Source organism: Megalops cyprinoides, chromosome 6 (genome assembly GCF_013368585.1).
Source record: "Megalops cyprinoides isolate fMegCyp1 chromosome 6, fMegCyp1.pri, whole genome shotgun sequence".
In the NCBI taxonomy this organism is placed as follows: Eukaryota; Metazoa; Chordata; class Actinopteri; order Elopiformes; family Megalopidae; genus Megalops; species Megalops cyprinoides.
The window spans coordinates 32,734,171-32,748,987 of NC_050588.1; the positions used below are offsets into that span (position 1 = coordinate 32,734,171).

The 14,817-nt window shown below is 41.5% G+C and overlaps 1 protein-coding gene across 1 annotated transcript in view; it reads left to right on the forward strand.

Annotated features, from left to right (window-relative positions):
* The window catches only part of ptprt (protein tyrosine phosphatase receptor type T), a 225,580-nt gene that overhangs the window by 168,580 nt on the left and 42,183 nt on the right, over positions 1–14,817 (forward strand). The window contains exons 19-21 of the mRNA XM_036530574.1: positions 7,704–7,855; positions 10,789–10,866; positions 11,373–11,408. Of these exons, the coding sequence (XP_036386467.1) occupies positions 7,704–7,855; positions 10,789–10,866; positions 11,373–11,408 (266 nt within the window). The remainder of the gene's footprint in view (positions 1–7,703; positions 7,856–10,788; positions 10,867–11,372; positions 11,409–14,817) is intronic.

Here is a 14,817-nt window from a genome sequence, read left to right on the forward strand (position 1 = left end):
ACCCTCCAACCCATCTGCTCACTCAGCAACGCCATGGTGGACAAAGCATCTCAGCACCTACAGGAAGGGCATTTTAGCATTGCACCGCTGTGACATTGCATCAGTGCTCTCCCAAACAGGAAAAAAAACATACTCTGCCAGTGACAATACACAGTATATGTAATATTATAGCTCAATTTTGGAGCCCCAAGTTCAGCCAAGCCTCTTGTTATGTCCTTTTATTTTCTGGCATTTCAATAAACGTAAAAGTATTGCGTTTGTTACAAACGACAAATTGTCACAGCAAGCGAGATGAAATTCAAATAACTAATTCATAAAGTTTCCGAGAAGTAGTTCATCTGTTGGCAAGGTGCTTGCTGTGAACCATCCAATTCAGGGTGCTGACCTCTGTAGAATAATCAGATTTTAGATCAGATGAGTGGTTTCATGTTGAGCTAGTTCATATTATTTTTGGCCTTCATCTCAACACTTGGCCTATAACGTAAAACACATTTTGTCCAGTTGTATGCAAGGATAGTGTAGATTTACATGGCGCATAAATGATAAAGTGATCTGCTGGTCTAATCCTCATTCTTCTAGTGACCTCTCCGAGTATGCACTAGTAATACCCATGAACCGGTTGCCAAGCAACAACAGGTTATCCTAATTAGAATTAAAGGGGGGGGGTCTCAGTAGGGATAACAGCATAATTTTTCAAAATAGATACAGGAAACACAAACGTAACCCCCCGAAACAAATGTGAATCATTGACAATTACATTGTCTATTTTCAGCACTATTATAATACGCTATGTATTTAGTGATAGTGAATCAGGTCAGGTCCCTCTGTAACAGACTTAACCCTCTGGCTAAACAGTATCTCTCCTCTGTTTACTTACCGGGAGCCTGTGGAAAACTTGCAAAGGCTAACAGCAGTGCGCCCTCTTGGGATGCATAACATTTAAGCATGGAGGGAACCTGGATGCTGATGAGTGAGGTGATAATATGTGTCGGCTGTAGGGATGTGGACAGGATTCAGTGTGCCCTCAGATATGCTGTTCATAAAATATTAAACAGACATAACGTCATAATGGGAGAAGACCTGCGCCTTTTGGTGTTTGAATAGTTCTCTGTATAAATCTCTGAGAGTAGAGATTTATTTATTCTTATTTATTATTTATTTATTTATTACACATTTTGGTATTTCTTTTGGCCAACGTGGATTAGAGCAAGGGCACAGGGAACTATTTTCAACAATGCCTTCTGCTAGTTTGTTTTTGCACAGATCTATTGCACATGGTTTATGTATGCATATATAATTTGATGGCCAAAAAACGGCACCAGTCGTAGCAGCACCACCACCATTTATTCATGGAGTGCACTGAATTCCGCTGGGGTAGAGAATGGACAACCGGTTTCAGATATGGGTTCAGATATGGTTATGTCTGCTTTTTCTATTGTTTCCCCTTGTCTTCTGGAGCAAAATGGACTTTTGCTAATGCGTAGTGTTTATGTCCATTTCAGTTTACTTACTGACTTAGAGTGGGAACCTATATTGACAAGACAATGGCTGCTGTGTAAAGATTTGCAGATAATAATTTTTTAATTGTCAGGTATGATTAGTTCGTTGATATTTTCCATTGCCAGTTATTCAAGGCATTATAAACAAAACAATTGCCATTCTTTGTCCGACAAGATGTCAAAAGATGTTAAAAAATACACTCTTTAGTTATAAAATTCCCATGGTCTTGACACAAGCAATTTGAACATTATCCAAAGGAACTGCTCTAGCAGGATTTTTAGGAATAGTCACGGCAGTGAATAAAGCATATATATATATATATATATATATATATATATGCATTTAATACAATTATTAATTGTAGGCAGATGTTTTACATTGTCAGTAATTCTTTCAATTATTATGTGAATTCTAGTACTGAGAGTAAAAAATGCTGTTTAATCTTGCAGTAATAGTTTCCTTAATTTACAGTTAACTTTTCCAAAACTACACAGATGTTCAGTCAGTCTGAAACTTGACAGCATACGTTTGTAATCTCTTAAACCATTTTTTGCTGGCCAAAAGGATTTCTCACTGTGAAAATGCTCACTTGTGCCGATAAACACCTCTTACCTGTTTTGAAAGGATTGTTCACATTACTAAAGCTGCAGGGTAGCCATAAATCTTAACTTTTGCCAACACATCGCCAACCTTAAAAACTAACTCAATCATAATAATGCATTCGTAATGGATTAGATGCCTCACATTAAGTAATGCGATGTCAAGTTTCTTGTCTTAATTGAGCTTGCGCAGGACCAGCCGTGTATTTTGATTCATGCACCATTCTCATGGTGGGTTTTCTTAACCAACATGTTGCAAGTTGTGCCAATTAGACCACCCAATCAGCAAGATTGTTCAAGGCAAACACTCGAAATTTTTCGGTTATCACAACTCACCCTTTGTTTTTTACTGCAGATAGACACTGCTTTTTACGCTGATTAAATCAATCAATTAACATCAATTACCACTTGTGTGTGATAGTGTGATAGACCTTCTCTATGCTCTACATTGTCAGCCACTTTTCTCATGTATAATACTAACTCTGATCACCTCAGCTTAACATTGACTCTTCATGGTAGTCTAATTTGGTAAGGCACAGCAATAATAAATATAATGTAACTCACTTAGCAGTAAATCAAGTCTTCTTATAATTTTCCTTCTTGTTATGCTGATGCTTTTATTTGGAATTTTTGCAGGATTGTGGACACCTCTCTTTAAGTGCTGTGTCACCAAGTCATTGCCTTAATGGCTGTTATTGCTATTCATGATCTGAATGAATCCTCTTACTGTTGTGCTCTACATACCTTCTTCCATTTAAACAGTTTACCACAAGGTATTTCCATGGAAAGGAGACAATGGTGTTTAACCAGCGGCAGTCTCCTACGACTGGTGGCTCAGCACACTGTGGCAGCGATCATGAATGTGCTGTTTGACCTTCAGAAATAACTTTTTATTAGACTAAGTCTGTGCTGTTACGCTGGAGTCACAACTGGAAAGGCTGTATTTCACAGTGGATGAATGCTTAAATATGCTTTGTATGGAGTGTGCAGAAGCATCACTTTGGGATGTTTTCCAGGCATGTAAAGGATATGAAAGGGTTGGATTCTGAGCCCTGCATCTGTATGTATTTTCAGGGCTCCTGAAATAAAGATGAAAGTTGGCTTTTCCCAGTGGTTACTGCTGGAAGGTTTCTCTTCAGCACCTGTCATCTTGGCCAGCTCCGATGCCCACAGGCTACTGATGGCCACAGCAATGAGATCCTCCATTGACTTTCAGAGCAAATACGATCTTCTTTGCAGTTTGCAAAATTTAGCACTGAATTTACTATTCACTTTTAAATTATGAAGTGAGATTTTTATTGTTATGGAAAGTAAAAAAAAATAGTGGCTCTCCTGTATATAGTTAATAATGTTGAAGAAAGACTCTTGAGTTTTGTGTCACTGTTACCTCAAAACAGGTGGTTACTCTTTCACTATCTTTTCTTATTTGGAGTCTTACATTTAACTTCCAAATTGTTCCAAAGGGGCGAGTTCCATCACTTATATACAGTATCGCCCAGACATTTTAATGAAGGAAAGCTGGGATTGTACTCAAAGGTACAACAGCGATATCTCTCCAAAGATTTAAATCTGCAAACCTTTTACTTACAAATTTCCTAACCACCAAGTGGACTTGAGTGGACTTTCATCTCATAATAAGCACAGTTTTGTGACACACACAGCCTTTTTCATGAAATGGCAACTGGAAGGATGCTTTTTCACAGTACAGTCTGTCCTCTGTTACTAATGTTTGCAACTGGCTGAAAGAGAGCGCAAGAGAGAGAGAGAGGAGAGAAAGTGCCTCATGCTGGCTAAAGGTATCATGGCATTCACATGAATCATGCAGACTCCATAAGGTTCATTCCCAGTGACTGTGCATGCTGGCTCCATCCATCCGCTGGCTGGAAATGTCTTGTGTAGCTTCGTTATCGACCCCCCCCCCACGACCCCCACCCCCAAAAAAATTAATCTTGACATGTTTCTCTAATGGACACTCCGTATGTCACAAGCTTGTGTGTCGAGATAGGGTAATGAAGCCGTATAAATGTTTTTCTGAAACAGAGCAGGTTACTCCCTCTCAGATACTGCCGAGCTGACACACAGATTGCCTCAAACAAAGCGAACGGATGTGTCATTATCAGAACATCAAATAATGTGCTGTTAGTGAAGCCGGTGCCTAAAATATGAGGATGTGCAAAACCAGGGAGAGCATAGCAACCTTGCCTTTAATTAAGTGCTGCTTTGACATTCATTAAATAAGGATTATCTCTAGTTCATTGCCACTTGCAGTATGCAAGAAATTTGTCATTTAAATGAGCCTATTATAGGACTTTTCAATAGGCCGCACAATTGAGAGGATTCCTGTAATCTGGCACGGGGTTGACCTTTTGACTCGTGGAAAGGAAACCAAAGGAGGGCTCTTTCTCACCAAAGTCAGTGTTTTGGTGAGATTAAAGACCCACATCGCGGGCTTAATGGGACACGGATTGGCCAGCACTACTGACGATAATTTATTTATCATAAGCCACTTACGTGTTGGGAGCCTAGCTTAGCCTTGGGAGCATGGTTACCCTGTTCATGTAAGCAAATGAAGGCCAGAGAAGCTGCTTTAAAAAGGAAATAGTGCTCTCCCGGGTGGGTTGAATGCATCACAGCTGATTAGTGGCCTTGCCTCAGGCTCTCGTTCCCTCTCTCCCTCACCTTGCGCCCACTGTCCCTCCTCTCGTCTTCTCTCCTTTCATTTGCCTCTCATTAACTCTCCTCTCCCTTACCAAGCATCCTTGTATCCATTGTGTCTCTCCTCTTTCCTCTGCAACTCCCGCTCACTCTCCCTCTCTCTCCCACGGCCCTGTCCTTTCGTTACACCTCTCTGTCTCTTCCTGCTCATTTCTTTCTGATTTCCTTTCCACTCACCACTCTTTTGTCTGCCTCCCTCCTTCTCCAGGCAAGACCAGGGCAAAGTGTTGAAGCAGCCGCCTATCAGGGCCATTAATTAAAACAATCTACTGCTTAGAGGCGAAATTTGTGGTTTATCAAAGAATCATCTACCTTTAAAAGGAAATGAATACAAAGTTCCCTTTCTGTGGGGGCCATTCTTTGATAAATACACCCCCCCCCCGCCCCCCCCCCCCCCACACACACACACACACACACACACACACACAAAATCAGCCTTGTCACACTGAACATTTTATTGCCACTGTATTAAAACCTGAAAACCTAATTGGAAAAGGAGAGTGCCAGTAAGGCTGACCCTTCTCTTATTGCTTCTTGAATGAGAGGTTTTGCAAATGCAGCACTTGCTACTATCTCAGACCCTAACTGCTGAGAAGGCAAATCACCAAATTTGTTTTGCAAATGTGTAACAGAACATGGAATGTTGTATGGCTCTACATTCAAAAGTGCATGGTTTCGTGAAGGATTGCATCACGCAGTACATCTTACACCAGCGGCTTTCAAAGTTAGTATTCGGGACCCAGAACCAGGCCATTAGGCAGACATGAAGGTGTTAAAAATAGATGGCTGCGAAAGAATGCAGTAAAATTCTAAACTGAATAGGTCTCTTTTTTTCTCCATTTCAAAATATTTCTACTGCCGATATAAAGATGAGCAAAAAAGAAAAAAGCAGCTACTCAGCAGGTTTGTGAACGTTCATGGTCTCCAGCACGAGCTAGATGCAATAGAAAGGCTAGAGACACTATATGTCATAAATTGAGAGTGATCATGAGCCTCTAGATGCTTGTATGATATGCCTGGTATGATAAGCCTAAGGAAAAATCTTGAGATCCATAATTGACACCTGATTCTTTTTTGTGCATATGCGTTATTATAATCATAGATTTGCCTGCTACTTAGTATGCTACTGGGGCATCTTAGATATGGGGAGGTGGGGTTAATAGCAGACATTTTCTGTTTTAGTTCAGTCTTTTTTTAAAATGCTCTTATCAGTACAGGCACAGGCATGTCTATTTAAAGTCTTAATAAGGAAGCTTGAGAAATGTATAATTACCATTAAAAGGGCAGCCATTGTAGTAGTATTTTATGGAAGGGCTTCTTTACCTGCTGGAAGTGTTTGCATTGTTGTTAAGTGTTTGATATGGCTATTAACAAATGGTTATGCAGATGTACAACAACCATTTTCAGGATGATAAGAGATGTACCAGCTCTGAAAAAAACAGCAGGGACCAAGTGCTGGAGGTGAATGAAAACAGAACATAGTTTTACTTCATGGTAGTGGAAATTAGTTCAATTTGACCAGGTCCTGTTCAAAATCAATGCCAGAGGCTACGGCCAAAATATGGCCAAAGTGCATGACGCTCTCATTGCTGACACTGAGGTACTATCTAGCTGTGACTTCATACATGCCAGCTGCTGTCTGATGAAGTTTCCTTTTTCATGATGTCCTGTCAGAATTAGGACAAAGCTTGACTAAATCAAATAGCATTTTGGAAAACAAAGAAGGGAGTGGATTTATCTTCACGAGAATGTGCTTTGTCCTTAACTTTGAACAGTAACAATCAGGGGAGTGCCAATTATTTCATTAGCTTCACAGAGTTTGGTTAGTGCTGAAAAGACTTTGCTTTAGTAATGAAAAATGTAACAATTCATTTCAAAGTCAAGGCTGTTCAAAGTCAAAAGAGCTAGTGCATTGCGATCAGTGATTCCAGTTTTCCAGCAAATTTTTTGCTTGTGGCATTCAACATCAACGTGCAAAAGCAGACTCCTTTTTTATGCTCTGAGCAGTTTTGAATCGACCATATTCTTTTGTGTGCATTTGTATGATCCAGCACAGTGAGAGAAACCCTAAACATCGCCTCACTGTAGGCAGCAATAACTGAGTGTGAGATTCAGGGCAGCTGAGAGAGGCATGCCTGATGGCTCTTCCCTACATGTTGAAGGGGATGACAGTTCCTCCACATGGGATACATTGCATTATAAGATGGACCGTATTGCCCCTGAGGGGGAAAACAGTTACCAAAGAATCTCGTAAGAGATGGAGCTCAGAACCATAAAACAGGTACTTACCTGAACTCAAGGGTAAGCTTCATATCGTAGCTATTAATAGAGGTACAGCTTTCAAGTATTTGTAACACCAAAATTTAAGATTTGTCTCTTGACGGATTCATATCAAGGTTCTGATTTGCTTTGTTCCACATGGCAAGCCTGTAATGTGCTTACGGTGTAATTCATTTGGGAACTTATAATTGCAAAGAAATGCTAATAAAATGTAATTCAGCACAAGCCAATAGCAAGACTCATTTGGGCTGCAATTTGCAGGTTCTCAACCCCCGCTGTATTGAATAGGCCAGAAATGAATTGCAAATCTTTTTGCCCATTTATTTTATCTCAAGGTTCTGCCAGTGTATTGTGTCTTTTAGAGATAACACACTGGCTGGACCAATGCTGAATTGTGAACGACTCAGCCACATTCATGTACCAATAAAAGTATACAACCCACTGTACAGTTAAAGGACCGCATTTAACATTTATCTCACTTATCTCGCAGCTCCAAGCAACATTTAAACTTGATTTGTTACCGCCGTGCAGATAGAGCTTTTAAATGCGCGGGAGTGTTGCCGTGTTCCCTGTCCGTGAGTGAACCTCTCTGTTTTGGGGCAATTCAAGGAAACTCGCCAAAAAGCAAAAGGAGACAGCGAGCAGCAGTACGCAGAGGGAGATGGGCCCTCTTGGGACGGCTGACAAGAGCACGGGCAAAGTCAGCACTCTGCACAAGGACGATCCATTCTCCACCAGCACCCAGGACCTCAACAGCTTCTGTGAGTTAAAAACATTTCCGCTCTTTCCTCCCTTGCTGTAATTGCTGACCCCCCCCCCCCCCCCCCCCCCACCGGTCCCCTCCATCCACTGTCTCTCTCTTACAATCCTAGACCTCCTGCTTCTCCCGCCCAGTATGAGATTGTGAGGAGTTGTGTCTCGCAGGATCCCTGACAGTCTCAGAGTCCACTACAAACCACAAACCACTATTCAGTGCACTTTCCACTCCATCTGAATACAGTTTCTATAGTCCATTTTTCCATTATATATTATTGTTATATTTGTTGTCTGTCATCAGCCCGGTTATGATGCGTTGGCACCACGTCAGATGCAAGACCAACCTCCCGTGAAAACGTGATGATTTCAACATGATGTTTTAAATGCAATATCTTTCATCCAGAATACCTTATTTCTGCTGAAAACACATTTCAACATGGTGATTTGAATGCGTTACACCTCCTCCAGATCACCCGAACTCTGCTCCCTTCTCATTCTTCTGTTTGTCTGTCCTGACCCCTGGGCTAATTACACTGAGTTCAGTGAGCATTCAGAAGACCAAAAGGCAAAGTGCGATTCATAAAGGCAGGGGGAATTAAATATGCACAAAGCCAAATTGTATCAAAAGATTTGTCTCCCGTGCATCTTTGAGTGATCTTGTGCTGTGATTTAAATGATGGATTAATATCTGTCTTGAAGTCACACTTCAAGTCCTTGCAGTCAAGAGAAGCCTCATCATTCCTTACGAAGCCCGTTGGCCTCTGCGGGGCGCTCAGATTCCGGCTCTCCTGGCCTCCGGTGCGTTTTAAAAAACACAGGAGATGCCAGGATGTGATCCCTCCCTCATACCACAAGAGCCTCCTGCTTTCAACGAGGTGTCAGGCAGATGCTGCTGCCTACAGAGAACCTTTGCTGAGAAGAGTGAAGCAGGGACCGGGCTGTGGAAGGAAGGAAAATCCGTAAAGCTCAGTTACTTGCCTCCTCCTTTCCTCCCAGGAAACAATGTCAACCGTTTGTATCTGTGATCCATTTACCAATATGATCATGCTTGCTCTATTCTTTTTGAGCCTTAAACACATTTGCGGGTTAGCTTGTTTTTTTTTTTCTTTTTTCTTTGTTAGCAAATGGTAAAAGCACTGCGAGGGCAGTTTTCTTTTCTTCTGTGGTCTCACCTGAATGGATTGAATGACTCATTATAGCACTCCACTTACCATCTCACCGCATGAAGTGCGGCTTGATTCGAACCCCTTGCGCTCTGCTCCCCCAGGGGTGAGGTTGGAAGACTGGGCGTGCCGAAAGAGAAGTATTGACCACAGGGGAACATGACGGCCAAAGTCTTTGTCCCTCTCAATATGGATTCGGGCCTTCTTCATATCAAGCGGCTTTTTCGATTGACTCCTTTTCGAAAGAGGAACAAGAGAGGAAAAGCAAATGGCATTTTGATCATTATTTTATTTCTTTTAAGTGGAGTCCTTCCTGCTGTGTGGGAGGAGTAATTAGGAAGAGCATCTTTGCCCCTTCGTCTTGGGAAAATGTCACACTGGCCTTTGTGAGCAGATTAATTTGAGAGTTCAGGGCAGCTGCACAATCAAGTCTCATATAATGGACGATGGCCTTTTCCCCACATAGTGTCTGGTTTCTCATTCCCTCCTGCTCTGTTCTGAGTCAAAACCTTTTGACTGACTTGGCATTGGGTTTCTTGTGTATGCTTAGCAGTAAACTGCTTCAGAAATGGGGTGTACAACACACAGTGCTGCAAATGTCAAAAAAATTCTTGTGTGCTCTTTTGCATGTCACTCTGAATAAGAGTATCTGCTAAATTATTGAAGGTAATGTGAATGTAAAAACACTAAAACTTAAATGCAGGTTGACATTGACAGTGCCGCGTGTGCTTATATTTTCCTTTATATTTTACTTCTATCGGTGTTTTTCATGTGGTAAGAGTAGATTACCAACTCATGGCTGCAGCTGGATTTTAAACACCTGAATGTCCTGCAGCCCTGTATCATAGTGGAAAGAGCCTCACATGTGCAATAGTGTGCATACATCAGGGCAGGGTGCATGTAATAGCTTCAGCAAGTCCCTGGTTCTCAGGAGCAGCTACTGCCAGGGTCTGCTAATAAATCTTTTTTATTCCTTGCTCTAATGCATCATCAGAATAAGACACAAGGGGAGCTGATGGCTTCTCATTGCTTTATATTACTTTAATTGCAGCCAATTTGAGCTCCAGTTTCTCAACATGCAATTTGCTGATGCACCCTGTAGACTAAATTCTACGTATACAATTTTTCCATTTTCCTGTCCCAGTATTGTTTTGCCCCTCAAATCAGCATGCTATGCATGTACACGCAATATTCTCTTTTGTTATTTGTATTTCGTTATTTATGTTTTGTAATTCAGTCATTACAAGAGCACAGGATAAGGTCTGTTAGACATGGATTATACCTAATGAGGCAAAGAAATCTGCAAACACAGCGTTCGAATAGAAATAGGATTTAATAATTACACGGGTGCTTGCAAGTAACCTTTTTTTTCTGATAGTGAACGCATACAGTATTTCCTCACAGGTGCAGAGATGTTATCACTGCTGTGAAAGCACTTTCAGCAGGTAGAAAAAAGGAATGCATTAGCCTAGTGAGTTCAGAAAGCGATAGAATTTTATTGATAGTGGGGTAAAGTTGTTGTTCAGTAGCATGTAAATTAACTGTATATTCATGACACAGTCGTGGCTGGACAAAGCACAAACTAATCTGAACATAACGCTGATTGCCAGATGTTGGGGATGTAAAAGTAGCCTGCAGGATTAGTTTGGGTGCCATTTTGGCTCAAGTCTGGCTGTAGTGTGTTGGGGTTTCTCCCCTGTCCCTGTGTTTTTTCCCTCTGAGTTTGTTGTACTGTTTGACGTCTATAAACTCTCCCTTGTGTTTCTTCTCCCCAGCCTCCCCCTCTCCCTGTTCCTTCTCTGTGCAGGGCAAAACTCTTCAAAGCAAAAGCCTCTTGAATTCCTACTACTCAGGTACAGCAACACCTGCTCTTAGAGCATTTGCCTTGTGGACTTGTATGCAGTAACTCATTTACAGCATATGCAGTAGACCATATTTTCAGCAGTGCCCTTCCAAATGGCTTTGTTATGTAAACCACAGAAAACTATGGTAAAGTTAAATGCCGCATTTTAACTGTGTTAATGCAGCCAAATTGCCATGCAAGTTCACCTTCATAATCTTTAGTACGGGTTGCTGTTGGGAATCACTTTGTTCTCAACTGAACAATGGCAGATTTACAACAACCACTGCTTGTAGTATACACTGGCTGTATCATTTTAGCTGTATCTTGAGAACAAATTCTTTTAAAATGATATCAGGCCTGTAGGGCATAGAGCAGTATCCATTAAGGATATGTTGTTTTCGTGTCCACAAATCTGTTGGTGTATTGAGAGGTGTTTGATAGCGCCTGAGTGCGTGTTTCTGCTGTCAGTGGTGATGCAGGTTTTGTATTAACTCTATTCTCCTGTTGCCCCTCTAGTATCCAAGGAGCCAGTTCCGGCAACTGCATCTTTAGGTAAGTGTTGCGTTGTCTCCTTTGATCCCAGTATGATTGTACTCCTGAATGTTCACGGTTTTTACTTCCCTCTATGTTAGGTAGTAAAAACTTACAAATTTAATAACGGGTACAGTGTTATTGTAGCTTTTCTTTGCTTTATGTAAGGAATTTGCACCGTATTAAATTTACTTATTTCTCCCCACTCAACAGAAAATGTAATATAGGCACCCGGTGTTGTTCTCATATCTGCCCGGTACGCACTTTGAACGCATAGTCATTTCTGTTTAAACTTATCTGAATTTCCTCTTTTACTGGCAAAAAATAAACATTGGTGTAAATGTCCACCCCAAATTGTCAAAGGCAGCCAGTAGGCATTCAAGTTGACCTGGTGCTGTCTGATTTCAAAGGAATGGAGGGACATCATCAGAAATGTTATGCCAGGCAAACAGCCACAATAGAAATCAGCCACAACTGTGTGCAAGAGATGCGACTACAACCCTGAATTCAGAGCAGTCAGAATGCTAATCCAGAGATTTCAGATATTTCGGAACACGACAGCAGGGACTTCCAATTCCTCTCTGAGTTTAAACAGGGCCATATGGAAATGTCTAATACATTTCCTTTTGCTCATTTTTTTCTATCTTCCCTCACTGTCTCTTTTGAAAACCAAATTGGTCGCCTGGGCAGACACACTTGCCTTGCATTCAGTAGACTTCAGGTACCTGTACTTTGCAGACTTTTTTTTTCCCTTTGTTCAAACATTTTTGTCTGCTTTTGTCCTCTGTGCTTGGCCTCCTATTTTACTCCTATTTTAAGGCCAGAGAGAAGAAAAGATAATATTTCATTGCTTTTAAGGCGCCCCCCCTCTAAACAGCAAAGCTATGTTTGTAATTTCTCTAATATGGCTTGAATGCCTGGAGCCAGGAGACAAGAGGTAGCCTCAGCCGGGGACATGGATGGCTTTGTGACCGCGCATCATTCTCAGGCCCCGTCAAGGCTAAAATTGGTCCTACTTCAGGCAGTCTCCTCCTTGGCTGGTAGGAGCAGTCAGTCCTCTTGAAGCAGCTCTGTTGACAGAGCGGCTCTCACTAGCATCCAACCGGCAAGCCTCTCTACCCACAGAAGGGAATAACTCAGTGTTTAGCAAACAGAGCCCAGGGTGGAAAAAAAGCCTCGTCAAACATTACGCCATACCCCCTCTCTCTCCAGAGTCAGAGGCATTTATTGATTTCCGCTGTAAATTTGTACTGTAAGACATGTGTAAATTGGCTGTAGTACATGCCATAATCATCTAGTTTCACAGTCAATAATTTAGCCTTGCTTATTCATTCCAACTTGACACTGCCCTGTGAGAGCAAAGGCAAAAAAAAAAAGGCAAAATAAATGGACAAGGAAAAAAAAAGCAGGCTTTGGCACTCGGGAGAGGCAGGGAAGACTGATCAGTTTAATCTTTTTTTCAGTCTCAAGGTGTTTTCTGTTGTTGGCATCCCTCAGAACAGAACAGCATTTCTCCAGAGGAAGTCAGGTGTATTATTAACAAAGGGCTGATGCACCCATTAGCATGAAGTCAGGTGGGATTTACTCTTCGGAGGTGGGATATGACACACTGTGTCAGGAAGTCAGCCCGCCGGATATTAATCACACACCTGCCCGTACGAACTGCGAACACCGTCCCCGCTTCTCCCGAAAAGCTCAGTCAGATGCGGTGAACTTGATGTTGTGCCTCGCGTTAGGTTGGGCTTTGATGTCGCTCGCAGTCAGAACCAGAGCTTTCCTCCGCAGTGCAGAATTTCTCCGCCCGGAGAAGGAAAGGAAGGAGGGAGAGACGGAGTCTCCAATTAGGGGGTCTTTTATATCTGTGCACAGGGGCTGGCTCTATGGCTGCCAGCAGGGCAGGGCTTTAATCAGCGGGGACAGTTTTAGCTGGATTAATGGCTGTGCCGAAGTGAGGATATTGTGTCAGATAGCCTGGTAGATAACAGAGAGAGGAGTTTCTGTGGGATTGGCCTAATTTCTAGTCTTTCCCCCTTGCCAGGGAAGAGTACCTCCTGCATTTGCAGAATTTTTGCGCTAATTTAGAGGGATCATTGCATGGAGAAAAAAACAATCCTGAAAACGTTTTTGAATATTTTTTCATATTTCATTATTCATGTAGTAACAGCTAACAGCTACACTATTGCACGTAACAAGCATTAGCAGATACTTTGATTGACTTGACTGTTTCATGGTGACAGAAAGTAAGCACTCACCAGTACATATCTAATTTAATCTCTGATCTTATTCAGACAGGATATGATGTATTCCCAGTTCCTACCTTACTGTCAATTTTTTTCTTTCAAAATTGACTTGTTTATGTAGTAGGTTTATGATTAATTGGACCTACCAGGGGAATGAGGCATGTTCTCAGAAGAAACGGGATTAGTCATTTTTTTTAATATTAACATGTTGTGTGTACCAAGGATACACTAAGATCTAGAAAGGGTTTCCAAGTCACTTTCCCTGGGTTTTATTTTTCATAGAGCATGTGCAGTTGAAAGTTTAATTGATTTATTTTATGAGAAGACAGGCTGGAAAAAAAATTACCATCTTACCAGCTATACGTCAACCATACTTTATTTAAATTGAATGTTATGTATATGTAACCTCCTATATATACAATTAATTTTATGATATACAGTATGACATGTAAATGAGTCAGGTATCCAGTGTTCTTTCCTCATTGTTCCCCAAGATTTCAGTCCAAAGTGAGTGGCACAAGTTCCCTGCAATTGCAGGAAATATTACCTATTATGTAAAATCTTTTAAAGCTATATTTAGTCTGTATAATTGAGGCACATTTTAATGTAATTTAAAATGTCATTATCTTGTCCCCGTTCAAAGAGCTGTCAAATGTATTTCTGCATGGAGGATAATTACTGTTAATGGTAGGGAGCAGCGTTGTTTAGCGATAATGTAACAGTGCTGATAATTGAGCTTAATGTGATTTCAGCGCTAATCATCACTGTGTGCCTCATGCAGAGGCTGCACTGAAGCCTGGCTTTAATAAGGGGGCCTATTATGAGGCAGTTCCGTATTAAATTGGCGAAATGCATTTGCAAGCTTTGTCTCTTACTCCTCCGAAACATGTTGGAAGCACTCTCAGACTCTCAGGTAGCCTGAGCAACAAGATGTCGGCAGCTCCCTGAAGGAGGCGGGTCAGTCTTTTTTTTTTTTAAAAGAGATGGGTAATTTTTTTCTTTCTGATTTTACCCCGGCGTTGTGTCGGATCATGACATTGTCGGTAAGGTGTCCTGCCAATTTGTGTCCCCTGCTAATACAGCTCACACGGTATGGAGCCACAATATCACGGTGTGATGAATCAGTATCAGAGTTTGCAGGCCCCCGAAGAATCCAGTCTGACAGCAAACACCTAACCCTTCATTCGGGT